Source organism: Haliaeetus leucocephalus, unplaced genomic scaffold (assembly GCF_000737465.1).
Source record: "Haliaeetus leucocephalus isolate CR32 unplaced genomic scaffold, Haliaeetus_leucocephalus-4.0 Scaffold273, whole genome shotgun sequence".
NCBI classification, from domain to species: Eukaryota; Metazoa; Chordata; class Aves; order Accipitriformes; family Accipitridae; genus Haliaeetus; species Haliaeetus leucocephalus.
In genome coordinates, this window is record NW_010972709.1 from 1,029,776 (window position 1) to 1,048,777 (window position 19,002).

The 19,002-nt window shown below is 48.0% G+C and overlaps 1 protein-coding gene across 3 annotated transcripts in view; it reads right to left on the bottom strand.

Moving 5' to 3' along the window:
• Nucleotides 1-18,794, bottom strand: part of TM9SF4 (transmembrane 9 superfamily protein member 4) — a 23,810-nt gene extending 5,016 nt beyond the window's left edge. Inside the window, exons 1-19 of one of the 3 annotated variants that reach the window (XR_774485.1) lie at nucleotides 18,748-18,794; nucleotides 12,382-12,495; nucleotides 10,650-10,749; nucleotides 10,075-10,243; nucleotides 9,865-9,994; nucleotides 8,730-8,853; nucleotides 7,733-7,851; nucleotides 7,481-7,592; nucleotides 6,906-6,976; nucleotides 6,340-6,472; nucleotides 5,707-5,788; nucleotides 5,526-5,601; nucleotides 5,091-5,174; nucleotides 4,714-4,889; nucleotides 4,297-4,360; nucleotides 3,581-3,700; nucleotides 2,963-3,052; nucleotides 2,262-2,608; nucleotides 1,633-2,106 (exon numbers count right to left, since the gene is read on the bottom strand). Coding sequence is in view for 1 of the 3 variants with exons in the window: in XM_010569390.1 (XP_010567692.1) it covers nucleotides 2,459-2,608; nucleotides 2,963-3,052; nucleotides 3,581-3,700; nucleotides 4,297-4,360; nucleotides 4,714-4,889; nucleotides 5,091-5,174; nucleotides 5,526-5,601; nucleotides 5,707-5,788; nucleotides 6,340-6,472; nucleotides 6,906-6,976; nucleotides 7,481-7,592; nucleotides 7,733-7,851; nucleotides 8,730-8,853; nucleotides 9,865-9,994; nucleotides 10,075-10,243; nucleotides 10,650-10,749; nucleotides 12,382-12,495; nucleotides 18,748-18,768 (1,935 nt within the window). In the remaining 2 variants the exon portion in view is untranslated. Of the gene's footprint in view, nucleotides 1-10; nucleotides 2,609-2,962; nucleotides 3,053-3,580; nucleotides 3,701-4,296; nucleotides 4,361-4,713; nucleotides 4,890-5,090; nucleotides 5,175-5,525; nucleotides 5,602-5,706; nucleotides 5,789-6,339; nucleotides 6,473-6,905; nucleotides 6,977-7,480; nucleotides 7,593-7,732; nucleotides 7,852-8,729; nucleotides 8,854-9,864; nucleotides 9,995-10,074; nucleotides 10,244-10,649; nucleotides 10,750-12,381; nucleotides 12,496-18,747 lie in introns of those variants that run through there. The other 2 variants (XR_774484.1, XM_010569390.1) reach the window with 2 other exon arrangements.
• Between the last annotated feature and the right edge of the window lie 208 nt (nucleotides 18,795-19,002).

Here is a 19,002-nt window from a genome sequence, read left to right on the forward strand (position 1 = left end):
TTTTTTTGCCCGGCCCCCCCAGCCTGTCAGCCATCTGACAGTCCTGCTGTTCTATCCGTTAGCGCTACACAAGTCAAACAATGTCTTTTGCACACGAGAGACGAGCTGCTGAAGTGGTCTTACCATGCAGCACACGAGAGCAGTATGGCGAGAAACAGATCCAAATGCCTTGACCGGTGGCATTTTAATTACAATATACGGCAGTATACAGGACATGCCACACTGGGAGAAATGTACTGCTCAGTCAAGTTTACCAGGAGAAAAATATTACAAAGAAAACTGCAGTGTATTCCAAGCTCTGCTTCTGACTGAAGCCACACATCAAAGACCACATGGGTGTTGAACAGGCTGTTACAAAAAGAAAATCCCAAGAGGTGGCTTAGGAGAACCCAGGAGAGCAGGACAACAGGACAATGGCAGATTTATTTACAATAGGACACAAAGAATACATACATTAATTAAAAATTACAAAGAATACAGAGAAAACACTTTGGGGAAGGGAGAGAGATCAATGCTGGCTGAGCCTCTCCACTGGGGCAGGGGCAGAAAATTAAAAAAAAAAAAAAATCAACCACAATTTCAGGGAGGGATCTCAAATTAGAACTGACGCAGGACTCCACAGCACAGTTGGCTTGTGCATCCCCTGCTCCCTTTTTCCATCCTTGATTCCTGGCTGATTAGACTGTGGCATGACGGGTGGCCAAAGAAGCTATTAGGCAAGGCTGGAAAGACTCGGTGCCGAGGAGTCAAGCTGCCTGGGAAGCCAGCTCCCCGCAGGGGGCAAGGCCGTCAGTAAGAGACACAGGTCCTTGTGTGAACCTGGTGGAAACTTATGGCAACTGGGGTTAAAAAAAAGCCCCAAACCCCTCAAGGGTGCACATCAGTGCTGATAACAGGGAGGGCTTTGGACAGTTCTGGGTTGGAACGGTGTCACCTGTGGCAGCTGGTCATCTGGAGACCTTACTGCTTACTACAGCAAGAAGTAAAAGCAAAATTTTCATAGACCTCACTAAAAAAATCTCTCCCCTGTAGCCCTGACTGAATCCAGCTAGTCTGGGGATGGAAGGAGCCTTCACTGTAACGTGGAACCTTTTTAGTGGTAAATATCATTTAAGTGACAAAAAAAAACAAACCAAAAAAACTTTAACCTCTTTTAAAAAGAGCTTCCCATAGGCTGATTCAGGCATCAAGCCATGGAAAAAAAGGAGCCCGCTGCAGAAGAACCCACATCGGCTATCCTGGAGGGCTTGGACTGTTTTGTGGAGAAGAACAAAATACAGCTTAGGGCATACACCTTTTCTGTTCCCTGGAGGTAGAGAATCTAAGAGGAGGAGAAGAGAGCAGCAAGAGCAGCTGGAGCACAGGGCAGGTAGTGAGACAGCCCGCTCCTGGCAATGGGAGAACTCCTCGGGGCTACTCCCTGTCCCCAGCCCCTTCCGCACGGCCTGCGCACACCTCACGGCAGCTCAGGCCCAATACTGCATCAGATTGCTTGGCACTAAAGCAGCGGCGTTGCAGCCCTCTCTCTGCAGGGCTCTGCACAATCCTGGTGGGGATCCTGGGAAGGAAGCCTGCCCCATTTCCTCATGCGGCTGGCGCAGAGCTATCGACAGAACCAACCCTTGTAGTTACCTCGCGCATCCTTCCAGTCCTGTATTCTAGCACCAGCACAATCACGTCGCTTCCACCAGAACGTCACGTCCTGCTGCAGCTGGCTACACCTTCCGAAAGAGAGGAAATCCCTCAGCCCTTCCCGTGGAGGCATCTGAAGCAGCCCATGCTGTCCAAGGCCAGAGGGAGGGAGAAGCGATGCCGAGGGTTGCAGTTCTCAAGCTCTCTCAGGGTGAAATTGCACTTCCCAGGCTCCGAATGGCACCTCCATCAAATTGTAAACAAGCCGAAGCCAGGACTTCTGCAGTCAGAGCGCGCCAGACTCACGCTGGGTAAGCCTTTAGGCTCCTTTTATTTTGCCATAGTCAAGCTCCCTCTTCTGTGCAGACATGAAGGCAGGAAAGAAACCCAGTCTGATATTTGTCTGAAGAGTCTCCCTGAATCTTAGAGCACCCTAGGGGCTGGAAGAAAATGTTTTCACAAGTGTTTCCACTGCTGTCTCAAATCCATTCGTCATCAACATAAAAAAAAAAAAGAAGGATGAATTAGCAAAAAGGGGGTTTACTTATACAGAGGGATATTTCTCTGCTAAAAAACTCCCTCGAATATGGAACAGGATAATAAAGTTAAAATGTAAGGTATCTACAGACCCCTTTTCCCCCCAGAAGTAGCCCAGAATCCATGTACACTGTGCCAAAGTTACATTCCAAAACAAGGAGTTATTTATTTCTCTTGTCACTCTCCCACTGGATTTTGTTTCCTTAAAAGAGTTGGGAGAAGATGTCCCCTTCACTCCTGGGACAACACGCATTCAGAGGTGTCTACTTTCTGCTGGGTCTCTGCATCTTCAGTCTATTTTCACTGCGGCATAGATCTTCCGGACAAACATGTAGGCTGCATAGAAGCCAATGGTGCCAGTGAGGAGCCAGAAGGACAAGACCATAAGGGCGGTGTAGCCAAAGTATAGTAAGGAGGGAATGAACTCAACAATATCCAGCTAAAACAGAACAGGAAAAAACAAGCAAAATCAAGTACAGAGGTAACAAGAGTTAGCTCCCCAAACCAGCCAGTGCCCTCCACAAGGGGGGAGTTGACAAAGGGAGGAGAGCCTCCACTCGATTCATTTTTGTCCAGCTGAAAAGAGATCCCCTTGGAGGTGGGGTTAGGGAATGCCGCTCCGCACAGGTAATGCGGGCAGAGGCCTCAGGCACTTACAGCCTTCTCTCCCCTCTAGAAGGGCCGTTAGCAAGGCACAGGGACAGACTAGGACTAGGCATCCCACCATTTCCTTTCCCAAATCAAACATCTCCTCTAGAAAGGTGGCACTTTCATACAAGAGGAATAACAATACCTTGTTCACAAAGTAGAAGATGGCATAGATCAGCACATAGAAGGCAGATCCTCCAGACACCAAGAAGGTCCTCCACCACCAGCGGTAATCCTGACAGGGTAAAAAGCCTCATTACCCCACAGGCTTCCTTTTTCTGTGTCACTGTCTCAGGGGAGCTGTGACCTTTCTGGGACAGGGAGAACACCCCCCATTTTCCTTCAAAGGAAAACCACAGTTTGGGGCTGGGGAACTATTTTGTCACAGAAGTGTTTCCAAACAAAGAGGATGAAAAACTGACAGTGAAGCAAAGCCAGGTCAGTATCATAGCACCTGCTACCAAAGAACACAGCTCACCTCCGGCCCTGCATTTCATTTTGTATGTGGATGGAATGAAATAGTTTCTTTGGGAAGAGATGTCAGCTCAAAATACCCTGCTCCCAGCATAATTTCTGATATGAAACCACAGTTACCAGCCTAGCAGATAATCAAGTAGCTTCAATTCTCCTTGAAGTCAAGAGGTGTCACACTCATGAAGCTGGGCCACACTAGATTTCTGCTGAGCAGCAGCAATAACATGACCTGTGCTTTTCCAGGAGCAAGCACCCTGAGCTACTGAAACTACAAATGCAGAAATCTTACCTCAGCACAAAGCTGGAAGTATACCATGACAATGCTGATTTGGGAGCATGATACCACCAGGATTATAAACACCAGGAAGAGAAAGCCAAAAAGGTAATAGAACTGGTTCTCCCAGATTGCCTGAAACAAAGACACAGCAGAAATTTGTTTCCATGCTACTGTGATCAAACAGTGAACGTGAGACTAACTTCTAGCAGCTAACCCAAGGAAAAACAAGGAGCCCCTCAGCCTGATGTAGATAAAACCACAGATCTAATGCATTTCACAGCGTTACTTCAGAGGAATCAGGCTGCAAAAAGGTTCCCAAAGACAGCTCTGAGGTAGGTTGTTCATTCCCCTCCATCTCCCTGGCAATGGAGCAGCAAATTCCTCCCCATCCATAAGTGGTGAAAAATAGGCAGCAGCTGGAATGGCTCAGGCCTCAGACCAGGACCCCTCCTTGACATAACGTTGCAGGAAGCTCTCACCTTTACCATCATCCCTCAAATCACTAAGGAGTGTCCCATAGACAGCTCCGGGTGTCTTCAGCAAGAGGACAGTCTGAAGAGACCCACAGGCCAGCTCTCTGGAAACAATACCGAGCGGCCTGGAGGGAACCTGCTAGCCCCTTCAGTACATACAAGAATAGGAGACTGCTCCAGTGAAAGCCCCCTCCCTTTCAAAAGCTTTGCCATGAGAGGAATCCTATTCAGGAGCAAAGTGGGTTAAATGCTTACACTGAAAATGAAGAACAGTTCAATGAACATAGCTCCAAAAGGCAGAATACCAGCCATGAGAATCCTATAAAGCAAGAAAGAAAAGTCATAAGCAGCACAATATAACTGTCTGGCCATTAAAAGTCCCCTGTAAGCACACAGAGCACTCCTAGCAAAAGCTCTACAGTTCCAGATTACTGGAATAAATTTCACACACTAAATGGCACAGCTGCTCCCACTTTTGAGCACATACCACTTTATAGCACCAGTCACACCACATCAAAATTGTCAAGAATGTCTCCAATATCACATTACTCAAGGAAGAACATCTGCCATCTGTCTGTGTCCAGAGACCAGCAGAAGGTGACATTCAGCTACCCAAGACGACTGAGGGGAGGGGGCTTAACTCACCGTATTTCCTAGACACTCATCACTCACCCAACAAATTTATTCATATACCACCTCTGCTCTGGGATCTGCCTGGGAATCTGATTTGTCCGTACAGGATTGTCATATGGCTGTTTGCGAAATCCAAAGTAGTAACCCAGGTAGACCAAGGGTAAGGATATCCCAAACCACATGCAGAGCAAGGCCACCATGGTAGGGAAAGGCACCTGGAATCACACCAAGAGTCACAAAAGTGAGGCTGACAGCTCACCTGCCCTGGAGACTGAAGTCACCAGCCAGACCAACTCTCCAGTCGACCACTGCATCAACACCCACATTTAGAAAGATACTGCAAGACTAAGCAAGTCCCTGACAGCCCAGTCACCCTCCTCCCATCCAGCAGGCTCCGGTATGAAGGTGGTACCTACCGCTCCAGAGGAGTGTTTCCCCCAGATGAAACAGTTCAGGACGAAGCAGATACCAAAGACGACACCCGGATACAGGGTAGCTGTCTGCAAGAGCAACCACATGTTAAGAGAAAACACATGACTAATCAGCCAGATGTTTCTCTTTAATGAGTCCATTGCTGGGGCAAGGCACATGTGGAGGAAGCATCCCTTTTGCTGCAGCACTAATACGCAGCAGATGGGCTGTGGGGAGGATCTCAGACAATCCTCTTGCTTTACTACAGTACGTACTCTGGTATTCGCCCTTTCATGTAAAGCTACGAGGACTCAATCCACATCAAATCTCTGCAGTACAGCCAGGCTGTGTTCAGCTACCCACAAATATGCATGGAGCTTATCCACATATCTTGCCATCAACAAACCTGGATAAACAGCACAGAACACCACAAGACTCACACAAAAGGCTCCCTTCTTCCATCGATGACCTTTCAGAGTCCGGTATAAGCGGCCAGCAAAGAATCCACCAAAAACCCTGGACAGAAACAAGCCAAGACAATGAAAATTAACTTTCATTGTTGGGGAGAGGAGGAGTGGGCAGGACAGCACTGCTGTGGGAAGCAGTGGAGGAGACACCTACCCCATGAACATGAAGAGGAAGCAGGCAGTAGTCATCAACGCGCCCCGGCTAGAAGGTGACAGCATCCCCAGCATAGCAACAACTACAGAGGGAAAAAAGGACAAAGAACAGCAGCTGTGATGTACGTGTGCTAGCCAGCATCTGGAGAACATGGGCCCGTCCCATATGCAGACCACAGCTGCCTGGAATCTCTGCCTTCTGCACAGACTCATTTCCTTCAAAGCATAATGCATCCACAGCCTCCAGCACTGGCCACAGCGGGAAAGCCACAGCTTTGATCTCAAGCTACAGACCATGCTTTAGCCTCAATTTCCCCAGAGATTTGAGCAGGTGCAGCTCAGAAGGCAAGGCACGCGTGCAAATGTCTCTCAGCCCACTAACACCCAGGGCTCGTATCTTGATAACAGGAAATATAAACACAAAAAGAAGCCTTCAGCTGGGAAATGCTATCTAGAAACTCCGAAATGCTGAGCACAGGCCTATCGCCTTGATCAGCCCCGCAACAGGAAGCAGCCTTATGTGACCTCACTCAAGCTAAGGTGAGCGTAGGTTGAAGTCAACGGGAGCTACAAATGTCCTTGAGCATTGTTCCTCTTCTTGTTACAACCACCCCATGCAACATGTGCCACTTACAGATGACAATCAGGATCATACAGAAGAGCTGAATTCCAGAACCCAGGAGAGAGCTGAGGATCATAGGATACTGTGGAGGCCTGAAGACATCTCCATGCACAAGTTTCCAACCAGATTCCTCCATGGTATCTTCCTGTAGCAACAACAGGAAAAGAAGGTTATTTAGTTATGATATGCCAGTGGAAATTAAGGTCCTACCATAGCCTAAGAGGTTAATTTCCCTGTATCTGGTTCTTCTACAGAATTTTATCACTCTAGTTAAGAAACTTCTTTCCTCTTGGGCTTAAAACAGTTAAGACCTGAACTGCCAGTGCCAGGGCACACATTTACAGAACTGTCTGCAGTCATTACTTAGGTCTGAAGACATCTGAACTGGTAATCTGCCATTGTACATAGATAGCCAAAGGTGGCCTGACAGCACGTGACAGAACTGCCCCTCTCATCTTCAGGACTCAAAGTAAACCAGGGGCAAGGAAACAGACAATATATCCAAGTTTTCAGAATAGATCCCTCCTCATCTGTGCTTCCCTCCTGCTTTGATCCCAGCCCCAAGAACAAACACATACAATGTCATCTTCCTTGTTGTAGTTAGCAATGTCCTTCCGGAGAGTCCGGATGATGATCATGCTGAGAATACCTGAAAACAAGCACAAACTGAGTTTAGCTCAGAGGAGAGGCTCCTACATGGCTGCGCTGCTCTCACGCTGTGTAACTACATGGCTCCCACCAACACACAGTGCTGGCTAGGAGAGGAGGCCTTGAGTCATTAGCCATCTTCCCCAGGCTTCAGCAAAGACAGAAACAAAACACCAGGGAGTAGGGAAGGCAGTATTCCAGCAGGAGTGGGGCACTGTGGCTTTCCTGTGTTTTTTTTTTTCCTTAAACATGGACGTGCAAGATGTGTGTTAACCACATTCTACTGCCTCAACTACCCCAGTCAGAGAGCAGAAGTGGGTAACTGTCTGACCCCATGGGGCGTTGCCTGAACAGGGAGGTTTTATGTGCTCATGATAGTTTCCTGCCCTTTCTGATCAGGTTCAGACATGGCCACATCCTCCTTGAGCCACCTGCAGCTGAGGCTTAAACAAAGTTCCCTGCAGATTAATGGTAAAGCCTTCTTCATCCCACACATCTCACTCACCTGAAAGGAAAAAGACGACCACAACTGAGTTAATGATAGAAAACCAATGAATCTGCACATCACTCATGGTCAGGTAGGTGTCCCAGCGGGAAGCCCATTTAATGTCACTTTCCTGAAAGAACGGGAAAGTTCTTCTCATAACAGCACATCCCCAATATTCTCCACAACACCTTTGTGACAGACACTTGGAGCACCAACTGCCAGCCAGCCAGGGGTAGTGAGCTGCCAGCCAGCTTCCCATTACTCCCTCACCTCCCAGTGGACAGAGTAGGTGAAGAGCAGCTGGTTCTCTTTAGAAGGATCTATTTCCTGAGGGGCAGAGCCCGTAGCTTCAGGCAGGGTGCACATACTCTTCTCATCAGCCTTCAAGTCTGTAAGGGAAAACATGGCACATGCTAGGTCAGCCCTTCCCTTGAGGCACCACCTCTCCCACTGACCATCCTGGCCCCAGGTACCCTTAAGGCACTGGGCTGCAATTACTCCAAATACTGCAGAGGAAGCACTTGTTCCTTTCTCACTTGCTTTGCAGTTTGCAAAACTATTCTTCCGATCAGAAGTGGAGCACTATTAACAAACTTTAAGGAAAGCTATACATAGGACTTTCCTTAACTGCAAGGATAAAAGCCAGAGGCTCTGAAGCCAAGGATTTAGACCATGAACAAATCCTCAATTCCACGTGACACGCTGCGAAACAAGACCTCTCCAGCAGAGCCTGCTGCTGCCAGAGGAGAGTTGCACGTGATGATACGCACGATGAGCAACTTCCCTTCAAGACACCTGTTTCACGTTGGGTTCACTGAGGTAGGGTTCACTGTTTTCCCCCCTAACCATTCTTTTTGAAACTTGATCCCCCTAGAACAGTTCCAAACATTCTGTAGGTCTCTGGACTAGCAGGTAGTGTCCCAGTGGGGGAAATCTGGGCCACAACAAGAGCTAGATGCCATGCACACTTCATGCTAGATGACACTGCAAAAAAAAAAATCTAACCCTAAACCCTCAAACTCGGATCTTTTTATATGAATTAATTTTCCACAGATTGCATTTCAAGTATTGAAATGGTTGGTATTCTATTGTTGGTACTTCCTTAATAACAAAGGGGTTTATTTTCTTATAGTTTGGACTCTCTCATTTCTGCGCCCCAAGACCAGTTGCGAAAGCAACAACTGGCACCCTGATACATCACTGGCATTCAACTCTTGGCCCTACAAGAGATTCTTCTCCCTTGCTCCCCTCCCTAAGAATCTCTTACCTTCTAGTTTAATACTTTGGGGAATCACTTCAAAGCGTACAACCCTGTAGGTGGGCTCCTGGTTCTCTTCCACATCCTCTCTGTGGTAGTAAAGTATGAAGGAGAGGTGGTTGTGCAGGTAGAACTAAAACGGATTGACATTAAATAAAAAGTTAGCACCCCAAGGAAGGAACAGGCCAAGTTTAGAAAGCAGCTTCAGTGCAGAAAACTAAAGACTCCAACTGTTCCAGATGCATTGTGCTACAGAGCAAGATCAGGCTAACGCTTTCTAAGGCTAAAAGAACAAGAGGAGAGAATAGATGTTGAAAAGGTAACACCTCAACCACTCCAGGCATCGGGGACAATGTTTTAGTCTATTTCTGGCCTGGAAAATATCATTCTATGTCACATCTCAACCATGCATTCAATGGCAGCAGAATCGCCAAATTTAGATTGGAAAGACCTCAGTAGCTACAACCCTGAGTTTCCTGTCTGCTTTTTCTACCAGGCAGACATACATTACCCAGACTCCAAGGGGACCCACAGCTGTCCTAAGCTTGCACTTTCAAAAGGCTCTATATCACCTATTACATGAACAAAGTACAGCAACCCCAAGCTGGCACAGCAGATTCTTTCACCTGTAAGACCTTAGGCTCAAGCGATCAGAGCTCCGTGTGCAACTGAACACTTGAGTATGATAAAGAGATGTGTCTGTTAAGTCAAACAGCTAATCTTAGGGCACACAATCATGGAAAACAGCTGCAAGAATACACATGCTAAGTTTCTATTTGCAAACTTAAGCAGCTTTTCCTCCAAAAAACACCTTTTTTTTTTTTTTAAAATACAAGATTCTCCAAGACCATTAAAGATTAGCCAGCTTTGGGGTATGTTGCCTTTGTCCTACTGAGGGGAAACCACCACATGCAGTTGTCCAACATTATACAGCGAGTCAAAGCTAGGACTCTTGGCTATTGTACCAGTAGTCCAGCACCTACTCCTTTCTTCCAACAAGAAACCTCTCTCACATATTTCCACTCTTTATAAAACCTTTTGGTTGCGTTCCCAATACTCATACTCTCTTGTAGACTTCTAAAGCCCTCTGACAACCACCCAGATCTCCTCCGGGCACCCCTCAGACAGCATCTAGATTCTCTACCTTGTTACCGTCCATAAACCCAAGCCTGTATCCATGCTCAAACTGCACATCCTTCTCCTTCTTCTTCTCCTCTTCCTCACGATTGGAATAAAACTCCAGCCGTGTTGCCACAGGGAGGTTATCAGCAATGCTGAAAACACAGATTTCAGATCAAATTTGTCCACAATACAGAATCCCTACTGACATAAACCCACACTCGAGATGACTCACAGATGTACATAGTAATCTTCCCTGATCCGCTCAGCGATCAGCTTGCTCTGCTCCACTGTCAGAGTGACTGGTTTATTGGGAAAGTTGCACAGAACTTCACATTTCTTCTCCACGTTCATGGAAACCTGGAAAGGTGTATTTACAATTCGGTCCCCCCGAAGAACCTCACCTGGAAAACAGGAAAATAAAGGCAGGGTGAAAGACTGCCAGGCTTCTTGCCACTGGGTTGGCAGCGCAATGTACAGCTGGAATGATGACAGCAAGTCTCCTTTGTTACCACAGATGCAAGGATAAGATTGAAGGACAGTTAAGCTATTTTATTGGAAGTATTGAGCTCTATTTATGAAGAAGGTTACATGCCCTCCTTCTGGAAAGGTGCTTCCTCTTTCCAATATATGGACATCCTAGTTTGCAAACAGCCAGCATATAACAAATTAGAGGAAGCAGGCTCTCCACAAACAGTTTGTTAGAGATGACATTTGCAATTGCTTTTACTCCTGTAAACACACCCTCACACAGCGCATAAGTGGCAGCCCACTTACTGCTGGGGAACATGCTGTTCAACAGATACGTACCAAGATTCTCAGCCTTGTATGTTATCTTGGTGGGCTGGCAGAAGGGCAACGAGTAGTACTCATATGGTAGCTGGGTTCGTGAGCTAGTGAGCTTCACAGCCTGGAGGAAGAATGGAAGGATTATCCCCATGAAAGAACTCAGTTTCCTATCCTCTCAGCATCAGCCAAGAGCTGAAGCTTACTTCAGGATACCTCCCATAAAGCTCATTTTTGGAAGCTATTAAATAAAAAATAAAAAAATAAAAAAAAAAGGGAGACATATTCCTGGGAGAACAGAGCTCCAGCTTTCTTTCCTTTTGCACAATTCCTAGTTATACATTCTCTACACTACGATTTAGTAGCAATTCATTCACAAACAGAGAAACACTTGAAGAAAGAAGCATGGTGGATTGGTTTCACAAATTTATGGCTCAGTGGAGTCCTAAGAAACAACAAAGACCTCAAAAGAGATTCAAGAGTCCCATTTCATACAAGACTGCAGTTATTTCCTAAAAAAAAAAAAAAATCACGTCACACTGGACCTAGAGGTCTGGCCTCTAGTGATATGAAGAGTTCAGCAATTTTTATCTCTGTAAGGAAAGCCAGAGAGCCATCAGATTGGGAAGACAATGGATGATGACAAAACCCAAACATTTCTGGAGAGTTCCCACAAATCACATGGCACAAGGGAAGTGCAAAGACATACCATGATAGCCAAGGCCACAGTTGCTCCGAAAAACAGAAGCATTTTGTAACGCAGCCAAGCTCATTTATTGGAAGAGCGCTGGCAAACACGCTGACTTGCCTTATCACTTGAGGAAGCATTTGGCCCATGAAATCCCTTTGAGAACAGCCATTCCAATACCCCCTTCTTCTGGGAAGCTTACTGTAGCCACAGGCAAGTCTCATTTGCTTAAAAATAGCCTACGTCTGGCAGCCTGTGGCCAAAGAGAAAATTGTGTTGTGCTTCAAGTGGGAGCAGCCAACCTCACCATCCCCAAGAGTGCTGGATTTTGCTGAGACAAGAGGCCACAGCTTTAGAAAAATAAATTAAATGGGCTATAAATTGCTGATGTCTGGAAACAAAGCCTGGCTTCCTCCTGTACGGGTGAAGCAGTTCTATCATTCACTACCAGCAATACTGCACAGGAACAGCTCTTCAGCAAGCCTGGGTTGTAAGATCTGCAATGCTCAAGGACAAATGCCTGCACTTGGAAAGGGCTTACCATGGATTTCACTTGACTTGAAGACACAACATGAGCAAACTGGGTAGAAGAGAAAATTGAAAACGTCTGACTTGAACCACTTCTTTATTGTACCATTCACCTACCACCTAAAGGCCCACCTTCTATAAGCACTTTAAGAGTCAGTATAATGCTGGAGAAAAAAATCTCTGATTAATTCACTTCAAAGCTACAGTGAGAAGGAGGACTCTTTTCCCAAACAGAGCAACATCTTGAGGACTTTGGTGCAACTGCTGAAGGAATTTGGTAGAAGATATCAGAAGAAAGAGAATCATGTTGGGAACTGCAGGGTAAGGTGATGACAGTGACCACTTGAGGGCTGCTTACACCCAACACCCTACATGAATGTTGTGAAAAAGATAAAATACCTGTCCCCAAAATTTCAGTAACAGAATCCCCAAATTTTACTTTCTAGTCCCACTTAGCTGCTGTGAGATAAAGAAGGAAAAAACCAAAACACAAGCAAACCCAAACCAAACAGACTAACATTCTATCTAAGTTCATCCTACCTTTATTTCTACAGGATCATTGCGGTGGAAGTTGATAGGAGCCACACCGGGTACATAGAAAGAGTTTGTACCGTGCAGCAACAACAGCAAGACCAGCGTATATCTTAGTCTTTCCTGCAGAAAGGAGAAGAAACATTAAAAACAAAACAGAAACATGGGAACAACATTAGAGATGGGCAACAACACTGAAAGTGTCCATCCCAGACATTAGAAAGGCTGTACAGTCAGGCGATTAAACACAAATCAAATTCAGAAAAACTATTCTTAACCTTGTTTTGTGACTCTCATCAAATCACTTTCCACTCTGTGTGTCTCTTCATCTGCAATTAGGAAAACACTGGCTTTGCTCAACCACAGGAAAATGCACTTATCTGTAACACGTTTCATCTAGCAGGCTGTCATCTGACTTTTCTACTCCCACCCATCTAACACCCGTATTAGAAAACGCCATGGATTACTAGAGAAGAGGGCCGTAGCCTTGGCACTGGATTTCTGTCAGCTCTGCTTGTTAGGATTTACCCTGTAGCCACTTAGGGACTGATGCTCGCATGCCGCTACCTGCAGTAGTAGAGTAGTTAGAGTAAGGTCTGGCACCAAACTAACTCCTCGCTGCATCCAAAGGGATGGTCACATCACCGCTCCCTCCTATTCCACTCTTCTTTCGTCACCCCTTTGGGCCACAACACAGCTCAGTAACATGGCAAAAGTTTTCATCCCTTTTTCAGGGAGTGGGGAGACGGGTCAGGCTGGAAGGTTCAATCACTTCCATGGGGGCTCCAACACAAACCAGACCCTGTACACCAGCAGCAGCGGCAAACCCTTTGATGGACTTTGCTGCCTCCTCAGTCCCTGCCGTTACCTCCAGTAACGCAGCCCAGCTCCAGCTCGAGCAGGAAGGCTGTGAAATGAAAATTGAGCTTTAAAGAGTATTAAAAGACAGCAGCAGCTTGGCTGGATTAGAATATCAGCTCTAGTATAATCTCATTGTATTACTAGCTTCAGCCCATTCTCCTAAACTCCCTGCATGTACAGCACCATTGGAAAACCAGACACAACCTGGAGTCTGGTTTGGGACAACTCTCAAGCTAATCCTGCAGCAATAATAAACTCAGTTGCTGCCTTCCTCTGCATGTCCTCGGCAGGGCAGGCAGAGTCGGTCTCCATGACCTACTGCCCTTCCACCTACATGCAGGAGCTCTGCAATCAAGGGTGGGAAGACAAATATAGAAGGGAAAAGAGAGAGGAAACAGACTGACCAAGTGAGACAGGCTTGGGCTGAAACGAGCCACCACCAGCCCAATGCCTGCCCTGGCTCAGCAGGGCCCAGGGTTCAGCACTACCCTCCCACCAGTTAACAACGTCTGGGCAGGCCACGAGGGAATTAAACACAAGGTCAGCTTGCGGATACAAGCCAGATACCACGGGCAGCAGAGGGGAAAACACGCTGAGATCCAGGCTCCCGGCAGCCACCGGTGGAGCCCATCCCAAACAGCCAGCCCCCACATGGCTGCTCCCTGTCAGCAGTGATCCATGGGGAAGGTGGAAGGAAGACAGGATCCGGGACCCAGAGAGCGGCTGGCAGGAGCTCTGGGCACAGACACAGACCCCAGGGCACCAGCACTGCCAACAGCACTGCTCCTCCTGGCTGGAAGGGGCAGGCTGCTATGCTGCTACAGCCACAGCATCTTTCTCAGCGCAGCACTGGAGCACAGTCAGCACACACACAACACCAGAGGAAACGTTCAACAGCTTGACAGTCACAAGCCAGGTGTCGACAAAAAGCAACTCTATCACAGGGATCCTTCATCAGGTCAGCGGAGGGGGGGAGAATAATAAATCTGTGTTTATTGCTCGCACACACCCTTCCTCTTCATCACCTTCCTTTTGCCTTATTCTGAGGCTAGTAAGGTACATTTGGCCCAGACACCAGCAAGGGTCAATAGAGCATCCAGAATTGCTGGCACTGAGCAGGATGGAAAAAAAAAAAGTCATAAATATTGGAGGTTTTTTAATCTAAAATGTATTTAAAATGCAAATGCTAGGCACCTACATAAAATGTGTTAATACTAAATTATCAGATACATCTTTTTTGCTTACAAGGGAGATTTTAAAATCTATTCTAAGCACAGCTTAATGCAGTTAGAGCAGGCAAAAGCCTCACCTGGAAAGTAACTGGCAAGCACTCTTTTTAAAATTGCTTGGACTTAATACTGATCTACTTTGAAACAATGTGGGGCTTGTTTTCTGTGCTTCGCTGAATTTTGCCTTCTCCGATCTTGTAAGAGAGTGCTCTGTGACTCTCCAACCAAGTAGGAAAAGGTCTCCCAGGCAGGTGAAGCACCAGAAGGGAACAGCACTCTTGTCCTACATCATGCTCTACAGCAGCCAGCGACCTGTAGCAATTATCCGCTTCGTTTGCCACTGAAGTGCCAGAAATACACAGCATGATATTACTTAATAAAAACCAAAACCACACCCGGTGCCATCCTTGCCCTGAAGAGCTTGCAAGATGACAAGATAAGGACAGAACTTCAGAAGGTGCTCAGGAGACATGCAAGCATGTAGAAGATTAAATTTTTGATGACACCTTTGGCAGAAATTAGGCTCTTTGAATACAGATGATGATGACTCAGGCAGCACCAGGCAACAGAAAAGACAAGAGGGGGCTATGGAAAGCCTTGCCAGGAAAAAACATTTGGTAGCAAGAAATGGGAATGCTGCTATGCAACAGGTGGGGGGAGCGTTGGAAGCGAAATTTGAAGGAAATGCCCAGCGCATGTTCCTAACCTGGCAGCTCACACCCAATGGAGCACGTGTAGGCTGAAGCCAGGGCCTTTCTTATCAGGATCTTTGCTTTCATATTGACAGATGTGCTTCATCATCTCCAAATGAAGGCAGCAGTTTAGCAATGACAACATGGACACATGCCAAAACATCTGCATAACTCATGGGCAGTCATCTCATTTGGAAGATGCCTGCAAGCTCAGTTATCTCCTACACAAGGTCAAAACTCGCAGGATGGAGCTCTGCTTTAGTTCAGTCACGGAGCCCTGGTGAGGCACAGACTTCCAGCAGACAGGAGACACCTTCTTCGTGGCCTTTACCAATTACTTACATTTCAAAACACATGCATGTGTTTTGTACCTTGTCTTGTATCTATGGTGCCAGGAAATCATAGAACGAAGCAATAAGTAGCACAACAAAAATGCACAACTGCAGATCAAGAAAAACCCAGCTGCATGCAGACAAAAATAATTATTATTGTACTATATGTGTACCTGCAGACACATACTGGCAAGAGACCCTTTCTTAGGAGAATATGACCTAAATGAGAGAATTAACTGCAGAAGTACAATCAATTCCTCCTCCCCCTATCCTCCAAATCACAGTGCCTGGTAAGAAGCACTACTCACACTGAAGTGATCTACCACATGCAAAAAGCCTGCTGAAGGAAAGCAAAGTTCTTTCTCTCAAAAAAGAAAATCTATTTCAAATGCCACTGTGTTCCTTCTGCACACAGGACCCCAATAGAAGTCACACTCGGGTCTCTCTCTCGCACTGGTGGAATGTAGCCTGGGGAAATCACGGCACGAGACCAGGCAGAGAGCGTCACCCCGAGAACACCGGGCACGGTGCAGGCAGGACACTGCCAGCACTGCTGCAAGCACAGCTACACTAACAACCCCTCAGAGCAGCAGGCACCAGCCGCTCTCCCCATCGTCACATAACTCGGCACACCCGTCTTCTAGGGGCAACAGCAACTATCCTCAAGTCTGTGGGATCTCTCTGGAAAGATTTTGAAAATCTATTCCTGTAATTAACTTTAGAATGGAGCACTTAGCTATAAGAATAAATTAACTCAAACCTTCCTTGCAGCCATTCTAACAGTATTTCTTGTCCTGTGCGCAGCAATGAGAACAGAAGTTCACACACAAACCCTCTCTGAGAAGGTATTTCTGGATAATTATCACTACACTTGATACTTGCAAACAATTCCAGGACACAGTTTCTCTGATTTATCTCATTTAGAAAGACTTAAAGAATATTGCCATTTTCTGTGAATTCACAAAAGATTTACAAAACATGTGGCCAAAACAGAGCAATTGTTTAGCTAAATCCCAGCCTGACCAAGCGCAAAGAAAGCCTACAATGTGCATTTATGCCATTACCACGCAACTGTGTGTGCTTCCCTATGGCTTGCGGTCCCTGAAGCTACCACTGCCAGAGCCTGAACTCCAACATTTATTTAAGGGAAGGGGGAAACAGAAGCCGACAAGAAGCTTTTCCGTGTGGCACGCTGCCAAGGCATCTCACGTAACCCAGAGGACCTATGGCTGGGCCATTTGCATCCAGGACATCCCTGCCCAGGTCACTGGCAAGAGTTTTTTCTACAGACCGACAACTTGAAGAAACCTTTGAGCAGCAGCAATTTCAAGCATTCTGCAAGCATGTTTATAGGGCTGGTACTGTATCACGGCTGGTTTAAGTCTTACAGTTCCATAATCCACATATGAACTTAAGAACATGATACAGTATTTGCTCAAAGGGAGGAAAAGAAAGTAGGAAGCGACAACGATGAGTATCATATGAATGAGATGATGGACATAGTCCCACTTCTTTTCTGCAGAGAAGGGCAAGAAGGGCATCAAACAGTCATAAGCAAGAGCTTTTAACTTTCAAAGACAGTTTTGAAGAAAAAGAGGGAAAATGCAACCTACACAGAGCCATTTGTCCAGCCAGATTCACAAAGCTCCGATATCCCGTTCTACTTACCAAAACTTTTTAATACGGTGAAGAAAGGGAGGGAAGACATAACCCACTACTTTGTGGGAGGAAAAAAAATCCACACATAACAGAGCAAACTGAAGCTCTCCCACATGTAACATTTATTCTACCCTCAGGCACATTAACAGGACATGCATAGTGCTAACGGCACCTGCTCTTCAGCCCCTCTGAGATGCCAGCCTGACACTCGCTTCCCTTTTTCAAGGGCTGCCTCGTTAGATGTTCTTGACAACTGTTTGGACAAGCTCATCTTTATTGCATCTCTACCCAGCTCACCCTTGCACTCGGAGGAGTCACTGAAAGCCTTTCTAAAGGAGACAAGTGCTGCATTCACATTGATTTCAGAGAGCTCCTTTGACACCAGGAGAGCTGTTAGCAGTCTTCTCTGCCTTTCGTAAAAGAGAAGGCTACAAGGAAATTCCCAGTAGGACCATCTTCAGCTCTCAAAGCCAGCTCAGGCGCTCCCTCCTCCCTGCCTGGGAGAAAGCCAGCAGAGTTTGAAGATGCTTAAAGCAAAAGAAATTAAAACCTCCGCTCTTCCAATCTCCCTTCCAGTTTCTGCCAATCTTTGGGCTACATGAGTCACCTCACATCCCCCACCCTGGCCAACAGCGACCTTTGTATCAGCACACGTCATTTATTCATACAGCTATTCTTACAACACTGGTCCTTCTACGAAAGCAAGGAGGAAAATTCATTTTTCCTACCACAAAACTTCAGGCAGATAATTAACATCTGAGCAGCTCATTTCCTCCTCCGTGAGGTGGCACTGATGCTCGCCTACCTTAGCAAATTCCCACCAGAAACACCTTCAGCTCTCCAAGGATTCAGGGAATAACTCAGTAATAACAACAGAGATGCCGAGGCGCAGGGAGGTGAAGCGGCCGCTCGCGCCCCAAGTCGATAACCGCTGCCAAACGCTTGCGAAAACCGCACGCAAAAAAACCCAAAACCCAGCCTCTTCGCTTGGCATAAGCACCTGGTTCAGGCCAACACTTCCCTTCGAGAGAACCGCACGGGGAAAGAAAAGGTTGCCCGGTGCTCCTGACAACCGAGGACGCCCAAAACCTCGGCTCACGCCGCGACCGTGCCCCCCCTCCCACCCCCACGTCCCTCTTGCCCGGACAACCCCGTTCCTCGTGGAATCGGAGCCGGTTTTGCTGCCGAGGCAGGGACCCGCTCCGCCCCGCCGGGCCCGCGGGCACCGAGCGGCGGCCCGCGCTCTGCCCCCCCCCGCTCGCCCCTGCCCTCCTCCGGTGAGGCCGCCAGCCGCCGTCCGGACACCCCCGGGGAGACGCGGGACGGCTATAAGGCCCCAGACGGAACCGGGGAGCCTTCCCCGGCCTGGGACCGGCGCAACCCGCGGGGACGGGGCGAGGGGAGGGCGCGGGGCTGCGGGCCGGGCGCCGCATCCCTCCCAGCGCGGCGCAGGCCCGCCGCGGAGCCCCCCCCCTCGCAGCGCCCCGGGCCCGGCCCACGCACGGCCGGGCCCGGGAGAGGCCGAGGAGGAGACGAGGGCGGGCGCGGAACCGCACCGGGACCGGACCGGGCCCCGCCGGCCGCTGGGGCCGCCGCACTCACCATCGCCGCCGACGCCGCCATCTTGGATCCACGTGTCGGGGCGGACGTCAGCGGAAGCGGCGCACGGTTGGCTGCCGGGGCCTTATCGCCATGGCGACGGCGGGCCGGGGCCGGGCCGGACCGGACCGGGCGGCGGAGCTCCCTGCTGCCGGGGCAGGGCCGGGCCGAACCCAGCCCTGCCGCCGGACGGGACGGGATGGGGGCTGCCGCCATCTCCGGTCCCCAGCGGGTCTCCGGCCCCGCGGAGCCGGTCGG